Consider the following 12,928-nt stretch of genomic DNA (forward strand, 5'->3'; position numbering starts at 1 on the left):
TTTTTTTTTTTTTTTTTTTTTTTTTTTGAGACGGAGTCTCGCTGTGTCACCCAGGCTGGAGTGCAGTGGCGCGATCTCGGCTCACTGCAAGCTCCGCCTCCCGGGTTTACGCCATTCTCCTGCCTCAGCCTCCGAGTAGCTCGGACTACAGGCGCCCGCCACCACGCCCGGCTAGTTTTTTGTATTTTTTTAGTAGAGACGGGGTTTCACCATGTTAGCCAGGATGGTCTCGATCTCCTGACCTCGTGATCCACCCGCCTCGGCCTCCCAAAGTGCTGGGATTACAGGGTTGAGCCACCGCGCCCGGCCTACACTAGGCCACTTTTAAGATTCTCTCTGTGTCCATGGTATCCTTAAGTTCCATTACAGTGCATCTAAATATAGGCTGAACTATATTTCACTTATCTTCCTCAAGATCTGAATGCACCTCGTATCTTTCATTGATTTTAGGAAAGTCCCACGTTGAATACTGCCTGCTTATTGTCATCTCCAGTCTCTCTCCTGGAATGCTTATTCTCTTTCTGGAACTCTTATGTCAGACCTGCTCTCTCTATCCTCAATGTCTTTTAACCCTGTATATTTTTCATTTCTTCACCTTCATGTGTAACAATCCAGAAAATTTCTTAGATTATCTTCAATATTTCAATTCTTTCTTCAATTGTAGCCAAAATTCTTTTGAATCCATCCATTTAATGTTTTGCTTTTATTACTACAGTTTCAACTGTAAAAGTTCTATGTGCTTCTTTTTCAAATCTTTTCTTTTTTCACAATTTCTCCTTCCTATCTCATGGTCTTTATTTCTTTCCTCATATCCTAAATATTTAAAATATTCATTTTATAGCCTGCATCTGATCATCTATTACCAGAAGAGAAGGGGAGCAAGGCCTGCCACTGAGTTTTGCTCAAAGTTTACTTTCCTTTTGTGTTTTATAAAGTTGGATTGTAAACTCATCTTTATCAAAGCTTTAAGAATCTTGTACAGTCTAGATTAAAGTGAGTCCTTCAGAGAGGTTTTGCTTTTGCTACTACCAAGCAAACTAGGTATCACCAGCCCATGTCCAGTTTTATCACAGGTCACAGAGGTGTATTAACTGAAAGCACATATTCATGTTAGGCAAGCTTGTTGTTTGACTGCTCAGAAAGCAACTCCCTGCCCCCACATTCCCCACTCCCCTTGAATCCAGAATACATGCCCAGGGAGCCACGCTCCTCTGCTGACTTCATGTGCCAACAGATAAGCAGTTTCCTACTCTACACTTTTATTGACAATGCATCCTTTAAAGAGCCCTGGCATTATACAGAAGTCTTATATCTTCTTTTTCTTTCATTTTCTGCATGATAAAGAGTCTTTAATTTTAAATGAGTATCAGTATACCAAGTAATAACACATAGAAAGTTTGTGAATTCTATTATCTGGTTTTGATTAAGAGAAACGAAATGTAGCCCAAACAATTCACAAGTATTCATTATTCTAACCATTAGCAAGAATAAACTACTTTAAGGCTTGCTGCAACTTCTCACAGGTTCAAGTAACTATTTAACATTTTTTCATAAAGCCCATGACCTTCAAGAAAGTGTTAGAACAAAAAAAAATTATTCCATCCTTTTTTTTCTTCAAAGAAGTGTATTTCTTTTTACTAGATCTAAGAAAGAAAAAGTCAACATTGATTTCTGTGTACTTGAGCTAAAAGGCATAGGAAAACAGACAACATGTGCTCATTAAATTTCTAAGAAATATGAGGGGAAAAGATAAAATCTTTGGATAAGTTCTAAGTCTATACAAAGAAGCTAGATTTGCTACTCTCAAAAAGTTAAAAGACCAACTATATAATATACAGAAATAATTTAATGCCTTTTCACAAGAACATAACTTGAGCTTTGCTAAAGCTTCATATTCCACGAGGGCATCTAAAATGCCAGTCCATGAAACAGGTGCTCCTTTCTTCTGGAAGTTTCCAAGGATTTCCAGCCAATATGGCAAAGGTTGTCGAAGACTTCATCCCAGTTCTGCTAGAAGTAGGTCTGGAAGATAGGCATCTTCCTGTGGGTCTCCTGCAGTTCCGTGGGATCCTAGTGCTGTAGCTTCCTTGGCCTTGAACACTTTCTCCCTCTGTAGGCTGTTCAATTTCAGCCTGAGTTACAGCATTGGCCTGTTTCCTCCTCCTGTTCTTTTGCGTGGTACCCCTCTTCAGTGGATGGCTTCTCAGCCTACAGCATCTGCTGGCCAAGTGACTGGACACAGCTGTGGTGACTGAAGCCAAGGCAAGCGCCCTAAATCGGCTCCAGGGTCAGCTGACCAGGTCACTCAAGACCTACCAGAAGTCTGACTTCTGACTCATCATTTCAAAGACTTCACCTTCTATCTGAAGACAGGTATTAAAATTCACTCCTCTACAGGTTTTCAAGACCACAATCCCTATCCCTAGCCACTCCCTCCTTCTCATGAGTATTTCTCTAACTTCTACCTCTCTCTTCACTTTTGCCTGGTAGAAATTTCCCTTGTTTTCCTAAAAGTTCAACTATGCAGGTAAACAGATTTTTTTTTAAATTAACATCTTAATGAATACTTCTAAATATTTTAGTGGTAACATTTTTAGAATTTCTAGTCAATGATATTGCCAGCTACAAAAATTTGTATTCATCTTTATGTTTTTTGAGTTTTCTAAATATTCTATAGTAAGCATTCAATAAGAAAAGGTCATTTTCAAACTAAAATTGCTCACTGACATATGTAATCAGAAATGAACAAAAAAGATGGCACCTAACAAAGCTATGATACCTAGTGAAGTCCTATTTGTTAAAAGAAGAGTGAACATTTAAAGCAGTTGTTCCTGGTTTTCCATCAAAATCACGAATAAATTGTCAAACACGTACTCCAGGATGCCTCCGCTAATTTCTAATCCATTATATCTGGATTGAGCACAGAAAATGCTAAGAAAAATGCACATGGTTCTGAGGCACAGATACACTCAAAAATTACTAGTTTAGAAGTCAGAGAACAATATGAGAAGGCGGAAGCTTTTGGCCCCCAGTTATTCCTACCTAGGACTAGCCCAAGTTTCTTCCCAAGTTTCACTTTCCAAGGAGGAATCCAAGCAAAGAACAATGGCTTAAAATCAGAAAGGAGTGCTTTAAGATACTATTTTTAAAAAGAGGGAGGTTCGAGGCATATGTGACGGCTTCAGAGACAAATGTGGCAGCTAAGTGTAGTGGTAGCACTGGGATACGTCTCAAGATCCATTTCTTTATCATTATGACTCTGGTCAATTTCATTATCATTCCCAAGTATTCGCTCCTCTCTTCCTTTGAGAGGATTACTCTTCACTGCCCCATTAACATCAAGCTTGCCCATGAGATGTTCTTTGACCTGTGAAATGTAAAGACGTAACCTAAGCTACATTTGGACTGAAGTTTTGTGAGCCACTGTGTGTATCTACTTTGTTCTTTTTCCTGTGCCACAAGAGAGAAAAGAGGAATGTTCTTTCTCCCTAAGTCCCCAAATGAGTAAGACATGGGACACAGCAGAGGCCAACCACAGCTGACATGACACTTGTGAGAAATAAATGTCCACAGCCGTAAGCTACTAAGATATAGATGTCACTTGTTAATGTAGCATAACTTAGTCTATCCTGTCTGATACAGAAATAATTGCACCTATTACGTTACTAAAAATACTTTGTGCATGATTCATGGAAGCTCTGAGGTGCATTGTTTTTGCAAATAATCAAGTAAAATACAAACAAGGCTCCCTGCACAATTTTAGTAAAGCAAACAAATGTAATCAAGTTATATAAAGCAACATAATAAAATACAGTGTGAAATTTATAACATTCAAAATAGAAGTCACTGTGTCAAACCCTGGCAAATGGAGCTGGGGAGAGCCATGAAGTCGGGGCGGGCGGGGGGCTCTTAGACATCATTTGCCTAATAACAGGAACTATCACAAAAATTTTCCCAAACCACAGTCGACTACATGAATCACACAAGGACAACTTATTACTTCTACATAAACACTTGCCTATTTCAAAAACTCTCTCAAGCCCAACCCAAAACTACAAGAGCCTAACCATAACCCCAAGATTACAAAGCCCTATCTTACTACAACTGACGCTTGCAAATCAGAACTCACCAGCTCTTGTAAGACACTGCCAGCACCAAAAGGATTTCTTTTCAAAACAACTTGCACAACCTCCTCTTTCCCCAGTAAACCCTAACCTATTCCCTTAATCTCCACACATATTGGAAGCCACTTCAGTCTGTATGCATGTCTTGAATTGCAGTCCTACTTCTCAAATATTGTTCCCAAATAAAATCTTTTCACTTAGAGATTTGTCTTGTTGTATTTTTTATATTGATACCAGTTTCAATCATTCAATCATTTATTCACTTGCCCTGCCAAAATTTGCTGACATTTGCTCTCTACTAGCCACCATGCAATTCCCTGGTAATAAGGAGATAAGTAAGATCTAGAAGATATACACAGAAAGCAAAGAGAGAGAGAGACAAACATGTAAACAAATAAATACAGCACAGTATGACAAGAGCTATAATAGAGACAGAGTATGAAGACAGGGAAGTCACAGAAGGTTTCATAATAGAGAGAATCTTAGCAGGACCTTGAAGGATAGGCAGGTATTTGTTAAGTGAAGTAAAGGGGATCACTACTCCAAACAAAGGAAGCAGTTCGCAGCACATGGAGGGCCAAGAGTGAACCAGATAGGGGAGGAGTTAAGAAGTTCCGTGTGGGTATCCTAGTGCATACATGGAGAGAAATAAAGCTAAAGGGCAGACAGGAAGCAGACAGCAAGGAACATTACAAGCCACTCTAGAGATTCCAACATTTACCGGTCAGCAATGGTCAGTCACGGAAAACCTTCCACAGATTATGACATGATCACATGTATGTTGTAGAAAGACAGTACTGAGAGAAATACAGAAGTTGGGTTGGAAAGGAAAAGCCCAACAACATCACTGTTTCCTGCTTTGAGATTCACATATTTCAACAAAGGTGAATGGCTGTATGTTTTATTCAAAAGCCATATGCTAAATTGCCAAGTGAAAACAACAAAAAGCTGACTATACACAAAGGATTTACGGAAGTATAACACACGAGATTACTGGAAAGAATTTAAAGTCACTTCTTTCTTCCTCATAAAACATTCATATTTACTCCATCTTGCTTCTCACAAAGTATTCTGCTGCCATAAGCCATCCACCCTGATCTCACCACCCCAAACTTAAAATCAGATTACCAAGAGCAAACTGCTTCAGAGAAGACAGAAAATTTTAAATACCCAATTAACAAATATACTTCTGACAGACCAACCTTTTAGAAACCAAAACATATCTAATATTAACGAAGCAACGCTTTCCTTTCCATCTTGATTATACTGGTCCATGACCATGTATCTACCAGACATTGCCAATGAAGGCCGGTGCAAGGAAACAGTCCCAGCCAGAATTCAGAATTGGAAGGAGCCCCAAATGGCTTCTGCTTGAACCCCAATATAATGTTTTGAACCTTACTACAAAGTCAGCGCCTTCCGTGGCTCTGCCAACTTGCTTGCATACCCTCCAATGGAAAGGGAGACATTATCTCTTGAAAGAGTATATTTGATCTATGGCTAAATTTTTAGGTTTGTGATATTGTCAAAGTATACTGCACTTAACAAAATGACTATACTACCAGGAAACACGAACAATCATTTGTACCCTTTAGAAATACAAAGCTATACATATATAGTAGTTGCAAGCAAATATAAGAATTACTAAGAATAATTACAAAATGTCAGCCAGGTGCAGTGGCTCACACCTGTAATCCCAGCACTTTGGGAAGCCGAGGCGGGAGGATTACCTGAGGTCAAGAGTTCGAGACCAGCCTGGTCAACACTGTGAAACCCCGTCTCTACTAAAAATACAAAAATTAGCTGGGCGTGGTGGCACACGCCTGTAGTCTCAGCTACTTGGGAGGCTGAGACAGAAGAATTACTTGAGCCCGGGAGACAGAAGTTGCAGTGAGCCAAGATTGTGCCACTGCACCCCAGCCTGGCAGACAGAGTGAGACTCTGTCTGAAAAAAAAGAAAAAGAAATAAAAAAGGAATAATTTCAAGATGTCTTATGATAACTTAAGGATTTGCATAAATACTGTGAAGGTCCTCAAGGGCAGAAACATTCCCCTTTCCTGTTTGTGGTAGGAAAAAGTGTAGTGGTTAAGGACACAGTGTGGAATTAGAATACTGTTTAAATCCTGGTTTCTCTACTTACTGTGTAACCCTGGGCAATTACCCTATTCACTTTATATCATGATTTTCATTTCTTGTAATATTAAGATAATAAAAGTATCTACACCATAGGATTATTATAAGGATTAAATGAGGTAACACTGGGAAAGTCATGTATAGAAGAATTCAATACTTGCCAACTATTAGTCTTCTTGGTATTGCCAGTTTCTTAAATATAGTAGATGGCAAACAAACTTTCGAATGAAATCAATCAAAATAAACACAATTTTACGAACTTTCAAAAAATTTGGACTATGCTGTTAAAACTTTTTAAACAATAAAATGACAACCACTTGTTTTTCTGTTTCAACGGAAATTATCTGCAAAGCCTACTATAAAAATTCTATAAATAAAACCTAATACTCTAGGGGGAAAAGTGCACAGACTTTTAAGAAGTTAGTTTCTACTTACATCTGGTTTGGAATGCTGAAATATCTTCAGGGGAAATTTTAAGTCCCCTTTAGCTAAAGTTACTAAATATTCTTTTAATAGCTCATTAGCCACACCAGGCGACTGTTTCTCACAACGATGAAGAAAGGGAACCATCCACTGGTAGGCACTTGTCACATATTTGTTCTCGGAACACTGAAAGTACAATCAAGCAAAACAAACAAGAATGAAGTTTAACTAAATGTCTTATTATATCAGACAACAAGTTCTAAAGCTTACAGGTCCTCAGACTGATGTTAAACAGTGCAAACCCAACACTCTAAAACACACAGTCCAGTTCACCACTCACATGTGGATTGACAGGTAGCAGGAAAATGAATCACCTGCTACTGGGGCTAGTAGAGCTGACACAGCAATATCACTATGGCTCATCAACATCACTATGGCTCATCAATATCACTATGGCTCATCATAAGCAATGTGGGGTCCCAAGGAGCCTAATCAGCTCTAGAAAACCAACATGTTGCTACTCCAGCTCAGTCATGAGGTCGTCCAGAGCAAAGAGAAGGCATACCCAAAAAGACAGCGAGTATAAAAAGAGGCAGAGACAGACAGAGGAGACCTTAGATCAATAAAGGGTGAACAAAGACTGAACGAAAAAAGTAGAAAGAGAGATAGACAAATAAGCACAGGTTCTAAAATAGGGGCCAATAGAAAAAAAAGGGTTTCATCTATAAAAGTCAGAAATCTCTCCCTTCTTTTTCTTCTTCCTCTTTGTTTTGTTTTGCCCCTTTATAACCACCTTTACAAAATTCCAGATGACAGAGATAGTTTCACTCATTATGGTTTCTCTTAATTATCCCTTAAAAGATACACCTAAAGCTCTTAAGAGGAGTCAACATACAACACAAATTAATTTTAATTAGGTAGATTATCAGGAAAAGAAACTAATAAGATAACAGGAAGGTAAAGACAGAGGGAGAGACAAAAGGAAGATAAGCCAGGCGAGGTGGCTCGTGCCTACAATCCCAGCACTTTGGGAGACCAAGGTGGGTGGATCATCTGAGGTCAGGAGTTCAAGACCAGTACCTGGCCAACAAGGTGAAACCCCGTCTCTACTAACAATGCAAAAAAAAAATGTTTTGGCCGGGCGCGGTGGCTCAAGCCTGTAATCCCAGCACTTTGGGAGGCCGAGATGGGCGGATCACAAGGTCAGGAGATCGAGACCATCCTGGCTAACACAGTGAAACCCCGTCTCTACTAAAAAATACAAAAAAAAAAACTAGCCGAGCGAGGTGGTGGGTAGCCTATAGTCCCAGCTATTCGGGAGGCTGAGGCAGGAGAATGGCGTAAACCCGAGAGGCGGAGCTTGCAGTGAGCCGAGATCCGGCCACTGCACTCCAGCCTGGGCGACAGAGTGAGACTCCGTCTCAAAAAAAAAAAAAAAAGAAAAAGAAAAAGGAAGATAAATATAAGATGGGGGAAAATGTGGAAGGGAAGGAGAGAGAAAGAGTCCAGGGAGGAAAAAGAATCTATCATGCAGTTGTGACTCTGCCCCTTCTTCTGGCCCATTCAACCTAAGCTGCCAATGAGCAAAAGACTAGAAAGAACATTGACAGCTACCACCTCCACAGCACCATCCTTCTCGCCTGTTGACTCTGTGGCCGGAGTAGAAATAAGGTCCTAATTTTGGGGAAAAAGCACAGAATGATCTAAGAATCAGTGGGAAAATTCTCTTAAACACACTAACCCTGAAGCCAAGATGTTTTCTTCACACAACCACCCAGTCCTCTTAACCCTGATACTTTTTCCAGTCCTTGAAATTATAAGTAATGGGAATTTTAACAAAGTGATAGGTTAGAAACAGGATTACTAGAATCACTAGCTACTTTAGAAATACATCTAACTAGAAAGGAAAAAAAAAAAGTTATATGAGTGGGTCTGAGTAAAGGGCAAGCAAGGTATAAACACAACCAAAATAGTTTTATATGTGTTTCATAAGTTCTCCATAATATTTTATTGTGAAAAAAGTCAATCTTTATTTACCGACTTCTCAGGTGTGGAGAACATTTCATCTTTGGTTTGAGACACATATGTATCAAAGTGCATAGAAAATGCTTTAAAGTGTTTAAAAAGGAAGTTAAAGTAAAACCTACACTATTCATCAGCAATCTTAGTTTTTCAATGTCTTTCATCTGCTGGAGTTCTTTCAGGGTGAGAGTTACGTCACACCCAGCTTCATAAACCAATGTTTCCAGAGTAACCAAATTATCACAGAGAACCAGCAAACCAGGAATATTCCGCTCCATCCCAAGTCGAATAAGTGACAATGCACAGTCCACCTAAAATTGAAAAGCAACAATAAGTTCCTAAGGATTATATATTTCTCATCTATTCTAAAGTAAAAGTCTCCGGTACAGAATCTAATTCTTATAATCATTTATAAAATTGCATTACCAGTAACATATGTTTTTCATTTACTGCAAAAACAACAGAGTACTTTATCAAATATATCTGCATCAAACTGTTTCAAATGAATTAAACAATCAGCAAGAAATACGGAAGATAAGAGAAGGACAACCAACCTATTATAAATTTGTAGAGTGTTACAGTTCACAATGCAGCTTTACATATTTCTCTTTTTAATTCTTACAACATTATATTTATATAACAAGTAGAGAAAAAACACCTACCTACTAATGATAATGCCAAAATAACCTTATTTTTACTATTACCACTGTGCTTCCAGAAAGAACGTTTGTTTCGAAGGTTTTACTTTTATATTCCTGTTTAGTATCTATCCTTTCACACTCCCTCCCATAGAAAAGTCATTCAATAAATATTTGCTGAATAACGATGGTACAAACACTTCCTTAGTCTCAATTCAAATATTTAGCCTTCAAAAGACAAAAACACAGAATGATATTCCTGCAGATGCTCAGGAAACAACCATTTAACCCCTATTTCCTGGTCAAGTTTATGAACTGATACACCCTCTGAGTGATGGAGAAATGATCTAGTGTAGTCTAAAGCCATTATCTCTCAAACTACTTCTTACTCTCCTATTCCCAATTATTTATGAGGACCTACTATGAGATAAGCACCATTCGCCATTTCTGTTAGGAATACAAAACTGAGTAAGAGGAGGTCTCTTCCTTCAAAGATCTCTCAGCCTTGTAGGAAAAGACAACCACAATGGCCGAAGCAGAGTGCGGTGAGTGCTGTGTGTGATGCGGATCCCACAGAAGACAGCACTTAGCCAGCCTGAGAGGGTCCCAGAGGAGGGAACACTCAGCATGAACTTTAAAGAATCCAGGGGTATTCGTTAGGTGAGGAAGGAAGATTATGGGAAAGAGAGCAGCATGGAATGCAGAGATGCATGGTGAGTTGTGAAAGTACAATTCCATGTGACTGAAAAGCAGCTATGAAGGGAAGCGATGAGAAAGACGGCTAGAGTAGCAGGGACAGGCTGGATCATGAACGTTGTGTGTCAAGCGAAGGAACAAGCAGCTGATCAGGAAAGCAGAGGATTTCTGTGTGAGACATGTCACAAATAGATCTACACTTTGGAAAGAATACTAAGCATTTACTGACTGATGAATGAAATGTGCCTGATGAACTGGAAACGGACTAGAGTGAAAATACGCAGGCTGGTCAGAAGAATTTTGGTTACTAGTATTGGAGAAATTCTGACAGAAATAACACTGATTTCCCATTTATTGACTGATTAGTTCACACATTTATTCACAGAGAGTAAATACTTGTTGCATAATTCCAATGTACTGGGCAAAAACAGTAAGGGGCTAAACTATGACAGTGTTCCTGAAGACATACAAGAGAAAGAACATAACAGATAATTAAGCATATAGAATTTGTGAAATTTGGTCAGAGCAGATGAGAAATTTGAGTAAAGTGGAGTCTAGAACGACTTCTCATCTAATCCACAGGAGAAATTCATATATACACATATGTGTGTATGTGTGTGTGTAGAAGAGTACATTTATCAAAAGTAAAAATTGTGTATGTGTGACTGTGTGTGTCTGTGTGTGTGTGTCTATGGGAGTGTGTGTGTGGTAGAGTGGTGAGTGTGAGCATGTGTGTGAGTGTGTGTGTGTGAGTGCGTGTGTGAGTGTATGTGTGTGTGTTAGAGGCAAGGTCTTGCTATACTGCCCAGGTTGGAGTGCAGTGGGCTATTCACATTACAGCCTTGAACTCCTGGGCTCTAGTGATCTTCCCACCTCAGCAACAGAGTAATGACATGTGCCACCATGCCATGCCTGGCTTTTAATTCTATATTGACCATGTTGCTTCTGAGGTGCCCATGAGACATCTTGATACAGATGCCCAATAGTAGGTCCAAGAAGAAGAAAAAACCTGTGCCAAAGTACATGTACTTGGTTGACGATGATATTTGAGAATTGTCAGCACATGCATCATAGAACAATATTTGGGGAGAGGGACCTAAATGGGTCACAACTGCAGACTCTCCTCTAGTAATAACAGTAGCACGCTGGGCAATAGCAATAATTAAGGGACAAGGCCAAACAACATGAGCCCTAGGATGAGACTACAATGAATGGCTAAGACAACACAAGAAACACCTTGAATAATATCACAGAAGCCGAAGAAGAACTACAAGAAAGAAACAGTGAATAGTGTCAAAAAGTAAGGATGTTAAACCATAAATGAAGGGAACATGACATTAAGAGGCAGACTGAGGTGGGCTATCAGACTTACTGAGTGTGGTCTCAGTGGAGCAGTGGGAGTCACCAGGCTGTGGGGAAATGAGGAGTAAACAAAAAGCAGAGTGGCTATTTCTGAGCTGAACTGTGAATGGCTCTATATTTTTATTTATAAAATGCAAGGGATGTGAATTTTATGCCCACAAAAAGGGGAGGGACAGAGAGAGTAGACCCAGTACAGAAGGGGAGGTAAAAGATACAAGCCAGAGAAAACAGATGGCTGAGAAAGCCAATCTAAGCAGGTGGGACTGTGGAATCTAGAGCAAGGTAAGGAAAGAAAGTGGTTCTGACCAAAAGAGGAGAGCCCTCTTCCTCAGGAAAAGCTGGAAGACGCAAGTGCAAATGGAATGGAGTTCTCAAATTTTCTTTTTTTTTTTTTTTTTTTTTTTTGAGGCGGAGTCTCGCTCTGCCGCCCAGGCTGGAGTGCAGTGGCCGGATCTCAGCTCACTGCAAGCTCCGCCTCCCGGGTTCACGCCATTCTCCTGCCTCAGCCTCCCGAGCAGCTGGGACTACAGGCGCCCGCCACCTCGCCCGGCTAGTTTTCTGTCTTTTTTAGTAGAGACGGGGTTTCACCGTGTTAGCCAGGATGGTCTCGATCTCCTGACCTCGTGATCCGCCCGTCCCGGCCTCCCAAAGTGCTGGGATTACAGGCTTGAGCCACCGCGCCCGGCCTTCAAATTTTCAAATAAAATACAAAGCCAAACATGTTCTGAGACTGATGAAGGAAGTGGTGGGGTAAAAGGAGTAGAGGAGAAGGGGAATACGGGGCAGCAATGTAATGCCAAGAAAAAATGCCAGGCAATAATAAAGGCACACTCACAGCCCTTCAAAGACCTAGGGAAGAACAACTGAAGATGAAGTGAAGGAAGAAGAAATGCATTTCAGTTAGAAAGAGTGGTCCAAATAAATACAAGGGGAGAACAGTAGAGGGAGGTACAGTATGAGGCAAAACATGGGGACTCTTGGAGTACTTCAACAGATACATGTTTTTTTAACTTAATGCCTACTAATAAAAACAAAGTTCAAGTCTGAAAGAATACATCTACCTTTATAACAACTTTAAAAAAAAAACAACTCTATCTCCAATGAATTCTCAGAAAGCATTAAGAAAACTTGATGCATAGAGCACAGTTTTGTGCAAGTGATAGTCTGAACATACATCAGCAATTTGGAATATACTCACCAATTTTGTGATCCAAACTAGTATTTTTAATATCAGCTTAATATCTGTTGCCTTCCCAAATACTTACTGAAGTATAAATGTTTTAAAACAAAATTACTGACACTTTAACTGAAAGTAGGCTCTAATGCAACTTACAGAACGATATCATATACCCTAAGCCCTTGCCAGATAAAATTCACCACAATAAACATTTTCCTAAACCAACGAACAAGTTTTGCTAAAGGCAGTAAGGAAAAAGAAGTCCCACATCAATTAAATCTCTAAAAATGAAAAAGATAAAACTATGTCAGATATCACTTTGATCATAGCGTAACCCACATGAAACATCAAT

At 39.6% G+C, this 12,928-nt stretch overlaps 1 protein-coding gene across 2 annotated transcripts in view; it reads right to left on the bottom strand.

Moving 5' to 3' along the window:
• NBAS (neuroblastoma amplified sequence) overlaps positions 1-12,928 on the bottom strand; it is a 375,829-nt gene that overhangs the window by 229,969 nt on the left and 132,932 nt on the right. For both annotated transcript variants that reach the window (XR_003115238.1, XM_025353552.1), the window contains exons 24-25: positions 8,829-9,014; positions 6,694-6,867 (exon numbers count right to left, since the gene is read on the bottom strand). Coding sequence is in view for 1 of the 2 variants with exons in the window: in XM_025353552.1 (XP_025209337.1) it covers positions 6,694-6,867; positions 8,829-9,014 (360 nt within the window). In the remaining variant the exon portion in view is untranslated. The remainder of the gene's footprint in view (positions 1-6,693; positions 6,868-8,828; positions 9,015-12,928) is intronic.

Source organism: Theropithecus gelada, chromosome 13, assembly GCF_003255815.1.
Source record: "Theropithecus gelada isolate Dixy chromosome 13, Tgel_1.0, whole genome shotgun sequence".
Lineage (NCBI taxonomy): Eukaryota > Metazoa > Chordata > Mammalia > Primates > Cercopithecidae > Theropithecus > Theropithecus gelada.